Source organism: Pseudonaja textilis, chromosome Z, assembly GCF_049901715.1.
Source record: "Pseudonaja textilis isolate UNSWEBS1 chromosome Z, rPseTex1.2, whole genome shotgun sequence".
NCBI classification, from domain to species: domain Eukaryota; kingdom Metazoa; phylum Chordata; class Lepidosauria; order Squamata; family Elapidae; genus Pseudonaja; species Pseudonaja textilis.
Window position 1 is genome coordinate 131052088 of NC_142008.1, and position 20854 is coordinate 131072941.

Sequence of the window (20854 nt, forward strand, 5' to 3'; positions counted from 1 at the left end):
GTTCTGGGGATTATCCCGAGTCCTTGACTTACAAACATTCGATTAGTGACCAAAATCACAACGGAAGTGAAAAAAGTGACTTACTTTTACAACCTCCCCTGCATTCCCAGTCAAAATTTCTTCTAACAACCGGTTCTCTGAACTGCTTAGAAAGTTAATAACCGGTTCTAGCAAATAGGTGCGAACTGGTAGAATCCCACCCCTGATCTGCTGTCCTCAGAACTGTACAAAGATCAAGATCACTCAAAAATACCAACCTTGGATTAAGCTCTAATGCATTGAATACAATTGATTCAATTTGTTTGTGAGAGTTGTGGCATCCCAGGGTTGTGTGCGATTGTCATTTGCAACCTTTCCGATTGGTTTCTGACAAGTGAAATCAATGGGGGAAACTACATTTGCTTAATAACCACATGATTTACTTAGCAACTGCAGCGATTCACTTAACAACTGTGGCAAAAAGGGTAATAAAATGCACAAGTCACTTAACAATTGGCTCAACTGTAGTCATAAGTCGAGGGCTATCTGTAGCTAGAAACACTGATGGGCTTGGATAGCTGGGTGGATGTTCTATCCTGCCTCTCATTTAAGAATGTGCACAGAGTAGTTTCTTCTCCAATTTTTCCCCTGAGCAATAACCAGGAGGCCTGAAAAAAGACTGGCTTAGGATGAACATTTGTGGCCTAAATCTGAATTTTAGTTTAAATTAGGAACTTAAGGGGAAAAAAACTTAACCAGTTTTTCAGAAAAGTGTCTTACTTCCCCTAAGCTACTTCCAGACATCTAAGCCAGTTCAAATTAGAAAGCGAAAGGGTTTTACCATGCACCTGTCATCCACCTTTTAAGGCAGAGCATTTTTTCCTCTTGGGGGAAGAAAGGTTCCTGATATCACAATATATCACTGAGCCTGGAGAATGGGAACTCTGTTCCTTTGTACCATTAGGGAATCAGGAGTGGAAAACATGAAGATCTAAAGTGCCTTCTCATCATCTTAATCTCATTCTCTGAAGGAGTAGTAACTGCAATCGTTGGAGGAGAGTATAGAGAATTCAGGTGGAAGAAGAGGGGTTTTTTCCCCGATAAAAGTTAAGAGCAAAACTCATTCTTTTCTAAATCTCTCCCCCTGTTATTTATTTATAATGGTGCATGTATTTATTTGATCAGGGCTGTGTTGAGAATTGTTCTTGCTGCATAAGCGTTTCCCAGAGCTAAGATAAACCAGCAGTGCAGCAAGTGGAAACTGGAAAGATGGAGCGTTATGAAAAAAAAAATTCTTTCTTGGAAACAAAGGAGACTGGGGCAACATGACCCTGACCTCCAAAGGGTTGCAAAAAGAAATAAAATAGGAGAGCACTTTCATGAAAGTAGGTTGCCCACCTTCTGAGTTTTATAAATGTTGCCAACATTTCAAAATTTGATATAAGAGTGCCATAATTTTTATCCCATACTTGGTAATGAAAGATAAATGTTTTGTTTAGAACTATAGGGAAATTTGAAAGGTCAAAAACATGAGTCCCTCCTGGAAATAAGATTTTTTTTAAAAAAAAAGAAGGAAAAGGAGGATCTGGCAGGATTCTGAAGATAAGTATGTGAAAAATGGGCTCCCCCCAAAAATCTGAATTTTGTATCAGGGTTTTAAGGTAATTTTCCTGAGTTTACACAATATGTCCTTACTCTGTATTGATAAAACATTGGGAACTTGCTCACATAATATATTATGCAGGGGTGGGATTCTACCTGGTCACACCGGTTCTATAGAACTGGCTGTTACGATTCTGCGCAGTTCAGAAAACTGGCAAATTGCACCACCATTGGCTGGCCCCTCTCCTCCCCTCCCCTCCCAGTCACTCCTTACCTGGCATGTGCTCCATCCAACTTGCCTGCATTGTGCCTTCACCTAATTTTTGGTAAGTTGCTATTTTTCTTTTCTTTTTTTCCTGACCATCAGCTGTTCTGACTATCAGCTATGCTGGGAGATTTAGATTAGCTAGAAAGCAGGAAATTGTTGGATTTCTTGCTTTCTAGCTAATCTAAAAGCAGAGCTGAACCTTCCTAGCTTCTTTTTTTCAGTTCAGACTCAGGTAGCAGATTGCAGAAAGATAGATCTCCGAGTGAATCTGTGATTCTGTGAGCAATTCCATCTGCCTGCCTGCTTTGCCTGATTTTGGGTAAAAGTTGCTTTTTTAAAATAAAAAATTCAATATTTACATACATAGTGTGTTGTGAGTTAATTCTGTGAGTTTGGTTGCAAGCAAATTTTATGTGACAGATTCTGGCAGCAGATTGCAGAAAGGTAGATCTCTGAGTGAATCTGTGAATCTGGGAGCAACTCCATCTGCCTGCCTGCTTTGCCTGATTTTGGGTAAAAGTTGCTCTTTTTTTAATAACAAATTCAATATTTACATGAATTTTTACAATATTTACATACAAACCACACTCATCCAGTCATGTGACCACCAAGCCACATCCATTCAGCAAGCCACACCCATCCAGGCACATGACCATGAAACCACACCCACAAGTTAGGTCACGCCCTCAGAACTGGTTGTTAAGAAATTTGAATCCCACCCCTGATATTACGCCAAAAATACCCCCAGGATCATGGCTTAATATACTGGCCTAAGTCATACAACATGTTAAAATAACAGTTGTGTTCCCACAACACACCATTCCACAAACTACTCAACCCATGTTGAGCTTTGCCTAGTGTGTTATACAAAACCAACCTCTTGATTTTCACATTATGATGTGGGATTGGCAGAGATGTTTCAACCTGGACAGAAGCGGTGTTTTTCTTACCTTCAGTCAGCTGTCCCTTAGCAGAGCTGGTCTTGTGAGGCCGGGGTGAAACCTTGAGCTTGGCAGTCTCATTGGCCTGAGAGAAGCAAAGGAAAAACATCATAACACAGCCAATATGCCCAGACAATTTATATGTTACTAAAACTCTCTTTTCTGTAAACTTTAATTGAGTAAAACAGTGCATTCTAGGGCAACAATTTTTGAACCAAGATACTTAAATGGTCTAACTTACAGAATTCATCCAAAATCCAGAATCTATGATTCCCATAGAATTAAAATTTGCCAAATTTTATAAAACATTTCATGAAATAATATAAATATTATAAAACCCTGTGGTCAACTCCAGGTGTTTGACTGTGCTACATTTATTTGAGTTTATATTGCTGCCTATTTGAAACATTGCCTGCTTTCAAGGCAGATACATGTCTGAATATTTCCCTGATTTTTAAAGAACATTTCCAGAACATTAGAAGCTTTGCCTTTGAAGGTGTTAAGGAATCGGGTAAGGAAATATCTCTGAAACAATGACCCAGCAGCTCACAGGGTTGTCTAGTCATCACTAGAACAGCTTCTTCAATCTCTCTGTAAAACTCTTTCCGCTGAAGTATCTCAATCAATCATGGAGTTTTGAGCTGAAACAACTGTTTAGCCTGAAGAGTTCATTGTGCCCGTGGCTGACACTCTAAAATACACTCCCAACCTTGTAAACTTCCAAATCTATAGATATCAATTCCCAGAATAGTTAATAGTTATACTAACTGAAGAATTGTGGGAATAGATGTCTAAGCATTTGGATATAGCCAAGGCTTAGAAACACCGTACTAGGACAATCAAGAGAAGAGAATGAAAAAGTCAAACATAAGATCTCCTCAACAGAGCATTAACCATAGTTTAGACATGTGTGGCCCATTTCAGTAAGCCACGTTATGAATAAAACAGGCATGCCAGGCATATTGGTTCACCAGACAACTTAAGGGGGTCTCTTAATTTATTCCTACAGCTATCCGTTTTAGAAATGGAACTGATGGGATTCTGTGTGGGATTTTAACTTTGGATAACACCACTGCATGTGTTTAAAAGAAGGAGATTTAGATTACCCTTGGTGTTCAGTTCTAATATCATAGGTAGTAGAAACACAGCCGGAAACTGAATGAGATAGGTTTGGATTTAGGAGAGTATGTATGTTTCCAACCCGTAAATATCATATACCACTTCCCTCTGTCCTATACTTTGGAAATCTATTGTTGATCACAATAGCAATTTAGTGATATTACAGGACAATCATCATGCCTTGCAAGGCTTCAAGCTTGTTTCATGTTAAGTGAGAATTGTGGGTGCTTTTTCACTGCATTTGGAAAGAAGTCTATTGGAAAAGGCAGAAATAAGCATATTTAGCAAGATGGGCCAATCAGCATATATCAGTTTCTGTCTGCCTGTCCTATCTGGTTCACTGCGATGGGGTGGTGGAAAAGAGGACAGAGCTTGAGAAACTTACGTAAATCTTGAGGCAAGCCAGCAGCTACGGATGATGGATGATGCACAACATGGATCTCTACTTAGCTGCCATTCTCATTGGCCAGTAGCCCAACTTTTAAAAGTGGACTGTCCAAATAGCATGCTAGGAGAACCCCTGTGATTGTTCATGCTGCTAAAATTCTCAAATCCCATTTATACTCACCCTGGCCTGCCCTTGCATCCCACTAGGCTGTGAGAAAGTTGGGAGGGATTTGCTGAGCCCTGGAGGGGTAAAAAGGAAAAAAAAATCTGATGAGCCCTAGAGGAAGCATTCTGCCGTCCATCACTATACTTCCCCCTAGTTTAGGAGCATATATAAGGTAGCCGAATCCTTCTAGAAAATGGAGACACATGGACACAATCCTTAGCTGAGTCTTTTGACATGTTTTCCGTCAATTCACTTTTGTATTCTCAACTACGAAATTATTTGAACTGGCTTGGTTATTTAGGCTTGGTATTTTATTCCACTTGATTACAAAATCTGCTATCTTTCACAGAAATGATTGTTTTGGCGATTCTCTTTTAAAATGTCATTTGTAAAAAAAAAAAATCTTCTTTATTATGCATGGCAAAAAAGAGACCCTTCCACCCATTTAGCATTCATGCTGTTAGCCATTTTGGATCAAGCTGTTGTTATGGCTATTGGTAGGATAGATACACTTTGGTGCTTCCGTTGTAGAAATCAAAGCTCGAATTGTAACTTTTCAAAGCTTGCATTGACTGAATATTCTCCTGATTGCGTTAACTGAAGTCGTCTCTTGGGTGTCCCCCGGAAATCAAGGAATTCAAGTAGTGGTATTACTGATTGCCCAATGTAATTTGTGATGGTTGTAAAACCGATTGATCATGTGATCAACTCGGTTTTATAACCTTTTTTTATGGCAGTTGCTAAGCAAATGCCATGATCATTAAGCAAACCAATGGTTCACTACGGGGGCAGTTTTGCCCAAAACTGGAAGCAACTGCAGTTTTCAGCAAAACCATCGTAAAACATGATCACACAATTGTTGAAGGTTGCAAATGATTGTAAATGCAGCCCGGTGCCCAAGTGCCTGAACTTCAGTCCCTTGATCCAGGACGTTGGGCCTGGCTGTTGTAACTTTGAATAATGGTGATAAGTAGCACCCAGGTAGGGCAGTCATAACTTTGAATAGCCACTAAGGGACCAGTCGTAAATCAAGGAGTCCATACAGCGTACAGAAATTCAAAGGGTATATCTTTCCCTTCACGGCAGAAAAGTATTCTTCGTTAATATTCCGATGTTGATGCCAACTTTCTTCCCAGGCATTTACTCCTCTCCTTCCATATCTTGTTTGCCATCTGATTCTCTTGGCTTTTTACGAGACTCACCTGGAATTAAGTGTTGTTCGGAGAGCTGTTCTTGGGACCTCCGATGCTGCATTCGCATTTGGAGCACTGCAGAGAGGCCACAAGGAACGCATCATGAGGATGGCACATGGAAACATAGAGTGAAATGCACGTTCTACAATCAAACTCGCTGAAAACTCATCCCACAAAACCCCGCAGCAACAGTGCCACAAGCCCCTACAGCAACAGATTAGTGGTGATGATGCAATGTGTCAATGAGAGTTATAAATTATATTGGCAGTGTTTAAAGCAAGAGGGTCCCCCCTTGGCAACTGTAAGTCTTATGGCAGGCTGGGGAATTCTGGGAATTGGAGTACACAAGTGTTCAAATTGCCAAGGTTGGACATTCCTGCTTTAAAAGCACAAGTACTTCCTCCAGGTGAATACTCAGCTGCATTACCAAATTGAGGATTATCTTCCCCCAAAGTTCAGCTCAGAATGTAAAACAGAGATTTTTCTGCTATTATGCATATATGTATTCAACCTTCTTCCCACATCTGCTGCCTGATAAAAGTCTGGCTGGCAGAGAAGATTCTTTTAAATAAATTATATTGAACGCAACTCAATTGGGCCATTGTAGCTTCCCTCCAGGGCAAAAGCTAGAGATATTATGCAAAGGTGCCGGTGCACAGCACCTTCAGGATGCATGCATTAAACTAACAAGGTGGGAGGCAATTTCCCCCCCACCTCCCCAAGGCTCAAATGGCAGGCTTGTAATAATCCCCTTCTAAATGGAGCTGAAGTAAGGTTACTCAGCACTACTTAATATTTTAAAAGCAAAAATTAAACAGACAAATCAAAAGAAGCAAGTGGAAACAAGTTCACGATGAGAGCCGTATTTAATCTCCTTCGACAGCTGTCCAAGTGGGGCGAAGATTTAATTGAGGCATCCATCTGCCAGCCAGCAGAGAGATTTCGACCCTGGCAGGGATAGGAGTGGGTGGGAAATAATACTCCAGAGGCCCTGTTTTGCTTGTACCATGTTCCTCTGATATAAATCTTCCACTGGTAATGCTTCTGCTAGCGCTAAGCATTAAAATAGGGCATGTGGGAGGACAAGGACAATGGAGATTTGCAGATCCAAGGTCCTTCCATTTAACACAGAGAGTTAAACTGGGCGCCATAACCTTTCAGGTCTTTGTTGCCCTGGTTTCCACCAATTCTCCATCACAGGGCAAATGCCCTTCTAATTGCGGCTGCCTTTTCCTTCTGCTCTTTTCAAATTCGGAGAGGTCTAGGAGAACCCAACAGGATCTATTTGCCTTATTGTTCCCTAAGCCCTATTCTGGTTAGACACCCCTTTCTTCCTCACCTCCTTTTTTCTCTTTGTCCAGGGAACATGGAGAAGGTATAGGAAAGCACAGCCCTTGATTAACACTTAAACAAAGACAGCTGACTTTTCTTAAGTAACTTGAAATGGTTTAATCAAGAGTCACTTGATTCCACTCAGTCTTGGCTTAGTTTTGCACTAAATTTATTTCTAACTCTGCCTACTAGAAAGATGGGAGTATTTTCTAGGATAGAAGGGAGAGGTCAGTGTATTGTAGTGGTCAAGATTTAGGGCCAAGAGCAGGGAAATGCAGGAACTAGTACCCTCTTAAGTCACAGAAGTTTCTTGGATGATTTTAGACCAGGCGCTCTTTCTTGGTGAGATGTTAGCCTATCTCACAGGGTTGATGTGGAGGTTAAGTAGATTTTATCTACTTAAGTACAGATGACCCTCAACTTATCAACAGTCATTTAGTGACTGTTCAAAATTATGGCAGACCTACTTTAAACTACCTATGACACAAAGTTCACCCCCCACTTTACAATCATCACAACTTAGAACATTTAAGGTCAGGCTTCATTCTGGTTGTAATTCGAGAACTACTGGTGTGCTCAGTCATAAGTATATATACCTAATTAAAATATTAGACAAGATTCTGAGTCTTTTTCAAATCCATCCTTCCACTTACACCACTAAAGTTCCCATTTCACAATTCCCTCTTTCTTCTATAATGTCTACTTTTATTGGCCATTCCACTACCCAATCATCACAACCCCAAAGATCCCCATGGAATGATTAGGTTATTAAAGAAAGACAATCCCTTCCTCTAACAGGAAATAGGAATAACCTTGAGGACTAGGAGAAAGAGCCACAAAGGAGACAACAGACAGATAAGAGAAATTTGAGTCTCAGGCAGAAATGTAATTTGAGAAAACTAACTCTCCCTAATTTTCACAGACTAAAACAGGGAGGGGGGAAGCATATCCAGACAGACAAGGTTCTATTACTATAAATTCGTAATAAAAGTATTAGCATTCATAACTTTTGGGTTTCTGTCATCTCTTGTTCTCAAACTACACATTAGCAAGGAACAAAGCACATTACATGAAATATGGAACGTTGCTCTGCTTTTTTATTTATATCTCAGTAAAAGTGAAGATGGAGATCAAGACTATGTGAACAAGGGCCCACACTTTTTGTGTACATCGCAAGTTCAATCATGCAACACAGATTGCCATCTTGACTTTTTGGGGACATATCTGGTTGACCCTTCTAAAAGACAGAAAGGGAGAGAACAAGTCAGAAAGTAAATATGAGCAATCAGAATGTGGACTTGGTAAAAGAGAACAAATAAAGCTGCTATTTGATGATGGGTGAGAAGTGACACCACAAATAGATCCACTGAATTCAGTGTTGTTTACAACAATCAGTTTAGCTTTCTATAATATGGATTCAAAATCTCAGAACCACTGAACCATATCTTTCAAACATCCTGGAGCACCAGGAAATGAGCAGAGGACTAGAAAAGGGCTGATGTGGTTCCCATCTTCAAAAAAGGGAAAAAGATGGAACCAGGAAACTACAGACCTATCAGCCTGACATCAATGCCTGGGAAAATTCTGGAAAATATAATCAAGCAATAAATCTATCAATACCTAGAGGCAAACAAAGTAATAAACAAAACCCAACACTAGTTTGTCAAAAACAGATCATGCCAGACTAATCTTATTGCATTCTTTGACAAAGTGACAAAATTAATGGACCAGTGAAACACTGTACATATAATTTACTTGAGTTTTAGCAAGGCATTGATAAAGTAGACCACAACCTACTATTTGATAAGATTGAGTTAGACTGCATCACCACCAGACCAGATGGATTTGTAACTGGCTGACCAATCAACACTCAATCAACACTTAATGGAACTAAACGTATCTGATGGGAAATCTGCAGTGAGGCTCTGTTTTAGGTCCAGTACTCTTCAATATCTTCATGAATGATTTAGATGTGGGGATAGAAGGGAAACTCATTAAATTTGCAGATGACACCAAGCCGGCAGGAATAGCCAGAAAATAGGCTCAAAATACAAGAGAATCTAATCTAACAAAATGAAATTCAAAGGTGAGAAAAGTAAGATTTTACATTTAGGCAAGAAAAAAAAAGCTAAATGTGAAGGTATAGAATAGGTGGCATCTGGCTCAATAGTAGTAATTATGAGAGGGATCTTGGAAACCTAGTGGACAATCACTTAAATATCACTTAAACGGTTTGCTGCGGCTGCCCCAAAAAGCTTAATGCAGTCCTAGACTGCGTTAACAGGGGGATAGAATCCAGAACGTGTGAGATGTTAATAACACTTTATAATGCCTTGGTAAGACCACATTTGGAATATTGCATCCATTTTGCTCACCCTGATGTAAAAAAGATGTTGAGACTCTGTGAAGAGTGCATAGAAGAGCAAAAAGATGATTAGGGGGCTGGAGGCTAGGACATGTAAAGAACGGCTGTTGGAATTGGATACGTCTAATGAAGTTTAATGAAGAGTTTAATGAAGAGAAAGTTTAATGAAGAGAAGGACTAATGGTAACACGATAGCTGTATTCCAATATTTGAGGGGTGCCACAAAAAAGGGAGTCAAGTTATTTTCTAAAGCACCTGAAGGCAGGACAAGAAGCAATGGGTGGAAACTAAATAAGGAGAGATCTAATCTAGAACTAGGAAGAAATTTCCTAACAGTTAGATCAATTAATTATTGGAACGACTTGCCCCCAGAAGTTGTGGATTGTTCTGCTTATTATTCTCTGGATGGGTATAAAGCAGACAGAGCAACTCCACAAAGCATCCATACAAAGTCTTTTTTATTGGTTCATCAGGAATCCTTATCAACTCACATTTATGACGAGGTTCTTTTTAATGTCCAATCCTTTGCATATCTGCATTATGCTGTAGAAAGATAATAAAGTCTCATCCCCATGATGATACCAGCTGCATGGTATGGTGGATTCAGCAAGAGTGAGAGAGCCTCCCCCAATGCAACAAGGGTCAATTTAGTGACCAATCAGGATTACAGATGTGACCACATGACATGGACTACATTTCCCAGGATACCTTATTTACCATGATGCATTCCCTTAAAGGGACAGCTCTCCAAAATCCCATTAACTCTAAACTGTCTGGACAGCACATGGATGTTTCAACACTGGAAGTTTTTAAGAGATTGAACTGTTCTGTTATTCTATTAAAACCTCTTAACTTGATCTAGAATTTCCCAACCTTGGCAAATTCAAGGCGAGTGGATTTCATCTCCCTAAATTCTCAGCAATAGCTATGCTGGTTTTGAAATTCTGAGAGCTGAAGTCCACGTACTAGGAAATGGCTGATCTTGGAAAACAAGATTACCAATGTTGGAAGCAGGAACTTTTCTTTAAGAAATCAAGAAAAAATGTAATACAGAATGCACTCTATTGGACATTGTAAGCTACATCCAGGTTTGTGATGCTTAAAAACTATGCTGATTGCTTGAGTTGCTTCCCTTTTTTTAAAGCAAGGAAACAGATATAGAATTGTTTTAAATAGATAAAGTTTGGGTGATAAAGCAACACAGTTCCTCTGAAAGTTATTTCTTGGGTTCTAGGATAGCTGTCATTAAGTAAAATAAGACTGGTTGGAATACTGGCAAATGCCATCAAGGGTCAGGTTACATGTATTCGTGTAACACTTGTCAATGATACAGCTAGAAAGGAAAAATGCAACAGCTTAGGCAAACCATGGACACAAGTGCATGCACACCTTCACACGTACACACTCTCCCTCTTTCCAGCACACCCAGAAAGTGGAACTGAAATGGAAGATCTCAAAGTGCTACCAGATGATTAGATTAAAATCAGTATTGAAGAAAGTAAGAATCATAGTAGTGAGCTTTGGTTAATAAATTACTACAATTGAACCTTACGGAGCTGAATCTGCAACATCAACGCTCCCTCTAGCTTTTGCAAAATAAATGCATGGTTACTATCACTTGAAAATGACCCTCCTAATGAAAAATTACAGGAGAGTTTTAGAATTACACAAGAAATTCTGCTCATATAGTCTATACTGTAATATAGAACAGGGGTATTCAACCTTAGGTTTGTGGACGTCAACTCCCAGAATTTCTCAGCCAACCAGTTGAAGTCCACAAGTCTTAAAGTTGCCAAGGTTGGACACCCCTGCTGTAGAAGATTGGATGGGTTCATGTAAAACAGCTGATGAATAATGGATACACAAAATTGTTCCTTATGGTCATTCCCCAAGAAAAGAAAGCCTAAGGGGGAAACGGTGAGTTCATTTAAGATACCTGCATAGATGGGCAGCCATATGGTGCACCTCAAAGATAACAGATGGACTTCCCACCTTACAGATTGAATTCCCAGGGATCAAGTGCATCTCCTTGGCATTCCTAAAATGTATGGAGATGGTCCAATGACACAGCTTTTTAATCTCTGCTGTAAATCACTTGCTTAAGATAGAATGGAATGGTTTATTGTTGGTTTGTGCTTACATTGGGAACAGGCATGAAAAAGCTGAGTGTAGCAGAGCAAATCACTAGAGCAAAATTTGGATATTTCTTGTTCTTTGTGCATTTATTTCTTTCATTCTCTATCATTAAGAGAAGACCTGGTTTTCTCAACTTACATTACAGAAGCATGTGCTTCTTAACATGTGGTTTTCCACATGATCCAAATATCCATATGCAAATATCAACTGAATGAAAAATCAGGAAAAATTTACAATCCTATCAGCTCCACAAATATCTACAATAGTGCTTGTCTTTCACAAGCCAATGCTATATAATTTTTGTTCAAAAAGGCAATTTTATTTATTAAATGTATATGCCATCCACCTTGTCCAAAGTGACTCTGACAACTTACAATGTAATAAAAATAGAAATATATATTAAAAAAATATAAATACAAACACAATTAAAAATACAAGGATTAAATAATACTAGATCAAGATTGATATAATATTACATACAAATGCTGCTAATTTAGGAAAGGGAGCTAAAGTGGGACACCTGTAAGACTTTTTGGCATCTTCCATGGGAGGACTGGGAATTAACTTTTTTGAGAAACCATGTTCTGTTCTTCACAACAGAACACCACTGATGGATCAAGACAACATGAAGCATTTGGTATTTTTCTAATCCGAATCCTTTGAGATTTCAGCCTCTAAATTTTGAATTTCAGCCAAAATTTGTAATAAAGTATAGGTATAGAATTACAGTTCCTATAATCAATTATGAAGGCAGAACTGTGACTGTCATTTCTAATTCAAATTTCTTCCTAAATGTCTTCAGTTTCTTGGAAGAGATGATTTGAACTCTGACTCTAGAAAGAAAAGGCCATTGGTTGTTCTAAACTCAGGAAGAAAAAGACATAAATGGCCTTTTTTGCTTATCATATTCCTGGCACAGAGGTTGCTGGATGGCAAATTCAGGTGGAAGGCATCTTGGAGATTACCTAAACCAAATATTTTCCAAGCTTGGAAATTTTAAGATATGCAGACCAACTCCCAAAATTCTCCAGCCTCCATGGTTGGCTACAGAATTCTAGAATTGAAGCCCACACACATCTTAAAATCCCCGCCCCCAAGGTTGGAAACACGAGTTTAGATGATCTTTAAGATGACCTAAATCAAGGGTCTTTAAACTTGGCAAGTTTAAGATTTGTGGAGGGCTGGGGTGGTGGGTGATACTCCCAGAATTCCTGAGCTAACGTGACTGAAGAAAGAATTCTGGGAGTTGAAGTCCACAAGACTTAAAGTTTGAAGACTCCTGACCTAACTCTTGCTCGCTGCTGGAAAGTGATTGCTAAGATATTATGGCCAGATGGCATCCATTTTGTGCTGAACGCTAGAGCTATCCAGAATAGGAAACTTCTACCTCCCAAGAAAGTCTGTTCTATTACTGAACAGCTTTCGTCTTTAGTGTTTTTCCTAAAGGTTAGCCAACATCTGCTTCCCTGCATGTCTCACTCTACCCATTGAGGCTAGTCTTACCCCTCTGGCGCAACAGAATGCTGCTGCTCTACATTCTGGTTGGCAATCTTTCAGAAATTCAATGACTGACCTGGCATGGAAACCTGAACTCAACTCACGAGGTATGAAATCAAAAAGGCATTTGAGAACTCTTTTTTTGAAAAGTCGCTCTGTGTGTTGAGATCCCCATACTGTACTCTCATTCTGGGGATAATGGCTCCGTCCTCCTTGGGCAGAGGAAGAACACTGCCGGGGTGGGTGAGATAGGTGAGCCCATTGCCCATCCTCCAAGAGCAGGCACGTCATATCTCTGGAGGGTGGGATTGCTCTAAGCGTTTCTATTCCTGTGCCCCCTGCTTGGCTGGCATTTCTCCTGTTGTCAGCAACAGCTGGGGTGACGCCACTAGCTATTTATTTAAAAGGATGGAAATACAAGATGCCCCTGATTCCCAGGCCAGAGGCTAGAAGGGCTGAGGTGGTGGGTGATACCCACAGAATATGCAGTATGAAAGCTCCTTCATATAGGGCACAGGGGCACTTAGGTGGGGATTGATTGCAGAGTTCCAGGTATCTGGCCAAAGAAGCATCCGATTGCACCTTACATTCTCATTTTCACGAAGTTTGTCAAGCCATGGAAGAAAATTTAGAGGAGCAATCATTTAGCTTCTTAGCAGTCAGTCAACTGATCAGCATGAACAAATGTTTGCATCAAAATTAGCTGTACGTGTGTTTCTGAGATTCTGGAAGTAATATAATCTAGTTTTGGTGGGTACGTGGTTTCTTCCTTGGTGGTTACTTGATTGGGACATTGTTTTCTGCCTGATTGTTTGTCTGGTGTTGATAATTCCTTATCTGAATGTGGGTCGCTAGAAGGCATGTGCTCTAATTTCTTTTCTTCGAAGTTTTTTTTTAATACTCTCTTTTAGGTTTTTTTTAAAAAAGTTTCTCTTTTGAACAACTAACTGCACACTCTCTTGCACTAATGAAGTTGCCTAGTTGGGTAATGAAATATCTACAAGCAAAAAAACAGGCTCGGGTCCTGCCAAGAATTCCACAGTTCAACCCTGAGCTACAGATATTCTCTTTCTTTGGGATAATGGTATACTACCATTACATTTTATAATTCAGAGTACCCGCAAGCTGGCAAGTGTCCTGATCTTGCATTTAAACAACACATATTTTCATGGAGACATGTCAGAAGCCGGGCAATACCGTAAAAATAAAACACTTTATTAAAACACCGTAAGTAAAACACATTACTTACCGTACAGTAGTAATGTATTGAATCTTGTGTGCGTTCCCATTTATGGTAAAATATTGTTCAGAATTATTCCTGAACAATATTTTACCATAAATGGGGAGGCACACAAGATTCAATACATTACTACTGTACGATAAGTAAGAAATATCCAGAAGCAAGTTGAGTTTTCAGGAGTTTGGGCCTAAAGACAATGACCACAAGAAATCAGGTATCATTCATGAGCAGTGCTGGGTCACAAAACTAAGGCTTCTTGCAACTAGAATTATAATGGTCTTAAATGTGTCTGTTCTGTTTCTTTGGCTGTGTTATGTGCCTGGAATACTTGCTTGATTATCCTAATTAAAGTCAATCCTCAACTTATGACCAGTTGTTTTAGACTGTGTGAAGGCATGACTGCCATGAAATGACCCTTTATGGCCCTTAAAGCACCACCAGCTGTGGTAAATGCATATAATGCTCCACCTATGATCACATGGCCATATGTCAGGCACGTCAGCTTTACCCACCTGCTATGGTATTCCATAGTAATGTGACCATGATTCGCCATGTTTTTTGCCAGTTTTTGGCTTATTTGGGGGAGTCAAATTCTATCTAAAAATACCCACTGGGTTTGCTTGATGACCATGGCATTTGCTTAATAAGTAACATGAAAAGGCCAGAAAATTATTCCTGACCTTATGGGTTGCTTTGACTTATGACTAGATTTCCAGTCCCAATTACAGTTGTAAATTGAGGACTGTCTGTATGGTATGCTAGATGATCTGCTGTTTATATCCCTTAATTCTTCTTTTGCTATTCCTATCTGATTTATTACTGTAATCCATGTTCCGGTCATTATACTGCCATTTCTCCTCAGAGAAGGACAGTGTAATTCTACAACAGGTCATCTAAATTGTAATGGTTAAGGTAGCAGGCTAGAAACTTAAAAGACCATTATTTCTAGTCCTACTTTAGGTACAAAGCCACCTGGGTAACCTTGAGCCAGTCATTCTCTCTCAGGAAGGAGGCAAGGGCAAAATACTTCTGAAAATCTTGACAGGAAAACTGAAGGGACTCATCCAGGCAGACACTAAGACTTGAAGGCACAAAAGGAAAAGTGACAACGTTAGCAATCATAATTTATTACACCAATATGTTGTCTAGCTGTTCACGACTCTGGGTGGCTCATAACAATCAAAGAAATTACAATAAAATCAACAAAACCTGATGATAGAAGGGTAAAAGAGACCAATCTATCTCATTGAAGGCTGGCTGAAGAGCCAGATCTTCACAGCTCTTCTAAATAGCAACAGAGCGAGCACCATCTGAATCTCAATGAAGACCATCCAGATGTTTATACAGAAACTCTGTTCTTGGAGACATCATATTTCTTATCAGTATAGACTGGCCAACCCAATAGAAAAGTCAGACCTCCGAGGTAAACTAGATAGGAATCACGATTAAATGAATTAAATTTATTTTATTGTAAGGTGATATTAACAGACGCTTGCAAATCTGAAAGTACAAATTCCATTTAACTGCTTGCTCCATTAGGGTGGGCCCTTCCTTAGTTTCATTCATTTGGCCATTTAGTGATGGGGGCTCCTTTCCCCTCTTCTCCTACTTGTTTCCTACTTCTTTCTCTCCTTCTCTCAAAGTCATCTATGCGTTCCATTACAGCTGGTAAAGGGGGCTTAAAAAGTCATTGTGAATATTTTTTTAAAAAAATATTGAGAACTGAAGGAAATCCTTAGGTTTGAGAACCAAGGCAGACCTCTATTCTGCTTGAGGCATACCAGGAGCCAACGGCCAAATTAAACTTGAAACTAGTTTTGTTTTGTTTTTTTCAATCCTGGCCACTTTAAGATGTGTGGACTTCAATTCCCAGCATCCCCAGCCATCATGCTGGCTAGGAAATAAAGTCTACACATCTTAAAATGGCCAGGGTTGAAAAACACTGCTCTGAAGCAATTATTAGAGGTGAGATCTTTGAAAATGAAAGTTAGCAGGTCTTTTCCCTTTCCCAGCCTCCCTACCATGTTCAAAGGTCTCTTATGGGCAAGCTCCTTCCCCCCCCCCCCTCAATTCCCATTTTCATTAAATGCAACTCATGATGGCTCGGCTTGGCTCAACTCATGATGGAAGATGTATTCCTAATGTAGGGAATAATCAGAGGTGCAGTTATACCTTCAATACATTCAAATTTCAGGCCAGCCTGAGCTTTAAGTAGGTAACGCACTGACAGAAGTGAGCTATTTTCTGAGTACTTTTTGCTCTGTGCCATATTAAAAATAATCAACCGGGGAAGAACATGTGCAGTCTTGACTCCTGGGTTCTCTATGAGATGCCATTCTGATTTTTAATTGAAACATGAACATGCATAAATGTATTATAATGTATAGCTTATGTATATGTATGTGCATGGTGGTGGATGAATGGGTTGGGCTACCTTTGGATCAAAAACATAACCATCACTACTCTCAAGGATCCCCAGACTTGGATATGTGTAAACCTTCAATCCTTAACTTTGCAGGGCTGCTAGAATCAAACTCAGCCAAAATCTCTCACACATTTATCAGGGTGAAGTTCAATAACAATCTTTATTGCAAACTAGCTGAAGTCATATTAAACACTTGACTACGCTTTATTGACATTTGATTGATACTGTAATTTAAAGCCATCACTTCTTCCCATTTTTCCCATCTTTTAATATTTTCCCTGCACTTCATGGTTTTGGAGAAGCTCAGTGGTTATTGGTGGTTGACATAACTGACAGCTCTGACATGAAAGTCCTGGTTGCTGGTGTCTCTCCTACAACCATTGATTTTTCTACAGTCTCCCTATAGCAACATCACCACACATGCATTATATTGGAATTCTGTTGGAAGATCTTCATCTTGTCATCCATGGAATGGTTAAATTTTATGAACATATTACTTACTCCACATTTACTAGAATATGCTACAAGGTAAAAGTTGGCTCTAATTAAGTGTTGGGGCTGGAGATTTTAAATAATTAAGAAGCTGCTTTAGGTCAGATGAAACCACTGACCTTTCTAGATACATTTTTTAAAATCCAGACTGGAACTGCAGGCTTGCAAAATTTGGGGCAGGACTTTGTCCAGCCCTACCTGGAGATGCCACAAATTGGTACTCTGACCTTTTGCTACTGAGCTTTGCAGTCCATTTCCCGGTGTAATAAAATATAAAGTATACTTATAACATAAATTTTGCACCATAAAAGCAGCAGGAAACAACAAAGAAAATAGCAGGGAAAAGAAGTAATAGAGGGGTCTGACTTACACTGTTTTTCTTGTATTTCGCATAGGTATAAGGGTTTAAGCCAGTGTTTCCCAGCCCTGTCAACTTTAAGATGTGTGGACTTCAACTCCCAGAATTCCCCAGGCAGCCGTGGTGGCAGATAAAATCCACATATCTTAAAGTTGCCAAGGTTGAGCAACGTTGGTTCAATTCAACCAGCCATCAATAGTTGGATTTACAGTAGCCACTGTGTGCTAGTTGGGAATTCTGGGAAATGAATAACTAGTCCATTTGGAGAGTATATAATTTGCAGCATTATTGTGATGATATCAGGATGTTGATGATATCATTTGCTTTTCCTACAGACCCCCACCATATCAGGCTGAGGAGTTTAGAGGAAGCTGGGCTAAATTGTTCTCTTATTGAGCAGGAGATGCCAGGGGAAGGGGAAAAGTAAAACTAAGGCTTAAATAATAGGGACATCATGACCCCCAAATCCTCAGAATGTAAGACACGAAGACAAGTAAACTTCAAAAGTCAAACAAATGCATAGTTTCATTATCTAGTGATATGAAGATGCAAAGAATGAAATAAGGTCTGGGGGTCCCATTAAGGAAGGGGTTGGGATAGCTGAGCCTCCAACCCAAAAGTACCAAATTCTTCCTGTCTTTTAAAATGACACACCAATGCCGGTCCTACCTACCAGAACGAAATCTTCTTCGAATGAGCATGGATTGCTCAGATGCCAGAAGCGTCATCTTTGGCTGCTTTCAGAGCTACAGGTCCCAACGTGAAAAGTTTGGCAACACTGGTGGCAGGAGAAAAGAAAAAAGTGAGAAGGTGGTAGCAGTGGTGTGGTGGTGGAGGAGGAAGAAAGGAGGAAGAAAGGAGGAAGGAGGAGGAGGAAGAAAAGAAGAAGAGGAAGAGGAGGAGATGAGAAAGAGGAAGAGGAAGAGGAGGAAGAAAGGAGAAAGAAAGGAGGAAGGAAGGAAGAAAGAAAGAAAGGAGGAAGGAGGCGGAGGAAGAAAAGAAGAAGGAGAAGGAAGAAAGGAGGAAGAAGAAAGAAGAAGAAGAAGAAGAAGAAGAAGAAGAGGAGGAGGAGGAGGAGGAGGAGGAAGAAGAAGAAGAAGAAGAGTGGTGACAGGAGGTAATGGAAGAGTAGAAGGAGAATCAGCTAAAAGAAATAAAATGACAACAGGTTCTTAATCTCCTCAGAAATTTCAGTAGGATCTTTTTTAGCAGAGGTCATGTGCCTGTAGTTTTTATTGTTTTGTATTCTCAATTGCCCTAGAAATGTTGAATTGAGACCTGCTGTAGAAATATTTTCAGTTGGCTGCCTACCTCTTGAGAGACTGTTGTGCAGATCCAAGAAGGAAAGTGGAAAGAATCACAAATGCCTGGTCCCAATGCAACGGTAAAGAAGCAAAGGTTGCTGTAAGGATACGATGGCAGCAGTGGGGGGAAGGACAAAACCACAACTGAGCAGCTGCACAACTGGCAGGAAAGCAGCAGGTGGAGAAAGGCCTCATTTAGGAGATGGCAATGGGGCCAATGGACTGGCGCCCTCTGCCACTCCCCCTCCCCATGGAAGGGGCTACATCAAAAGAATGATACAAGATTTGCCCCATCGGATAAACCAACACTTTTCACTCCCCACGGAATTCCCGCCTTTTTTTAAAAAAAAAGCTTTGAGGTATCAGAGCCCCCCCCCTCCCCTCCCCATACACTTCGCTTAACTGGTCTATTGGTTTCACTGGGCAAAGTAAGGGAAGAAGAGGCAAGAAGAGCGGTTCAGATGAAAAGCGGGGGAGGAACGACGAAAGAAGTAGTGAGCTTCACCCAGCGGTGGAAACTTAGCGGGAGATGGGCTCCACCGGGTGAGATTCTGCCCCGCCTGGTGGAAAGCTTAGTGGGAAGCGACGGGTCGGCCTGTTCTCCGCTCGCTTTCGGGAAAGCCCGGCGGGGGATTTAGACAGCCCGAGGGTGCCCGCCGGGGCCCCCGCCCCCGCAGCAGCCCCTGCCCCGAGAAAGCGCTCAGGCTCACCGGAATGATCGACGAGAGAGCGCGGCCCTCCTTCTCCTGTGGCTGCCGCTGACTCGGGGATGCCCCGACGGCTTTTCGGGGAGGGTTGGTCGGTCGGCGGCGGCGGCGGGAGGAGGGGCGAGCGCGCTCCTACCTCTGCTCGCTGCCCAGGTGAGGCTGGCAGCGCCCGGCGAGCCCGGCGGCGCGGAGAGAGGCTGGCCCGACCGCTGTGCTCCCACCCCCGGCCGGCCCACCGCGCCCGGGGTCGGACAGACGCCACCGAGCACCCCCTCCCCGGCCCCGGGCAGCTGAGATGGCCCCGCGCCTCCGCCCCTCCCCGCCGATGCCACCTGCCGCGACACTCGACACCCGGAACGCGATGCTGGCTCAGCGGGACGGCCCCCTTTCCTCCTCCTGCGAGTCGCCCTCGCCCCTCTCTGGGCCAGGGAGCCCCGCCGCTCCGCTGACTGCTCTCTGCACAGGCCCCGGGCAGAGCTGACCCGAGGGAGCCCCGCAGGGTGGGAGCATCTCTCCCGCGGGTTCCACCCTTCCCCCGGATTGCTCAATGCAGCCTTGGGACCTCCAGGGTCCTGGGCCTTCGGTCCTTGGTGGGAGTGATGGGAAATGGGTATAGAGTATTGGCAGGCCACCAGGTGAGAGGATTCCCACCCTCCCTTCAGCACTGTTTTCCCAAGGAGTCCGGAAAAGTTTGTCTCTTAGTGTGCCTGATTACTGGTCTTTATAATGATTGCAAGATCACACTCCTAGGCATCCTCACACACCCCTCCCCGCAAGTTCCTGGAGCATGGCTGTCTGAACTAACTTTTTTTTTATTTTTTATTTATTTTATTTGGTTTGTCAATAACATAGTTATGAATACATATAAGAAAAATAAAAGAAACAGTAGGACAGGGACAGTAGGCATGTTGGTGCACTCATGCACGCCCCCTACAGACCTGGTAGGAATCATCAGATGTTGTTTTTGTCAAGTTTTTCTTATGAACCCCAAAATTCCCAGTAATCATCTCTCTCCTTGAAGCTTCTGGTCCTTTCCCAGAGAACCGGTATGGTTGTAATAGGTAAGGTGCTAGCTCAGAAACCAGGAGAACCGAGTTCTAGTTTGGCATGAAAGTTGGCTGGGTGATTTTGAGACAATCACCAGGAGTCTGTAGGTTCTGGTCCCCGCTGTAATTATACAGCGTTTGTATCCTGTGGAGGAATCGTCATAGCACAGAGTCCACATCCTGCCAGTGCAAAGTCCAATTTGCTCCTTTTTGCATAATTATGTCATAAAAGTTCTAATTACTTTTTCCCTGCCATTAACACCGAAATAATTCTCCATTAAATCATTAAACCCACTT

At 41.3% G+C, this 20854-nt stretch overlaps 1 protein-coding gene across 3 annotated transcripts in view; it reads right to left on the reverse strand.

Annotated features, from left to right (window-relative positions):
* Positions 1-19758, reverse strand: part of MAMSTR (MEF2 activating motif and SAP domain containing transcriptional regulator) — a 51978-nt gene extending 32220 nt beyond the window's left edge. The window contains exons 1-5 of one of the 3 annotated variants that reach the window (XM_026711964.2): positions 19515-19758; positions 18174-18278; positions 5665-5730; positions 4478-4536; positions 2800-2875 (exon numbers count right to left, since the gene is read on the reverse strand). In XM_026711964.2, the coding sequence (XP_026567749.1) occupies positions 2800-2875; positions 4478-4536; positions 5665-5730; positions 18174-18228 (256 nt within the window). In that variant the 5' untranslated portion in view covers positions 18229-18278; positions 19515-19758. Of the gene's footprint in view, positions 1-2799; positions 2876-4477; positions 4537-5664; positions 5731-18173; positions 18279-18811; positions 18978-19514 lie in introns of those variants that run through there. The other 2 variants (XM_087918014.1, XM_087918013.1) reach the window with 2 other exon arrangements.
* Positions 19759-20854: the final 1096 nt, after the last annotated feature.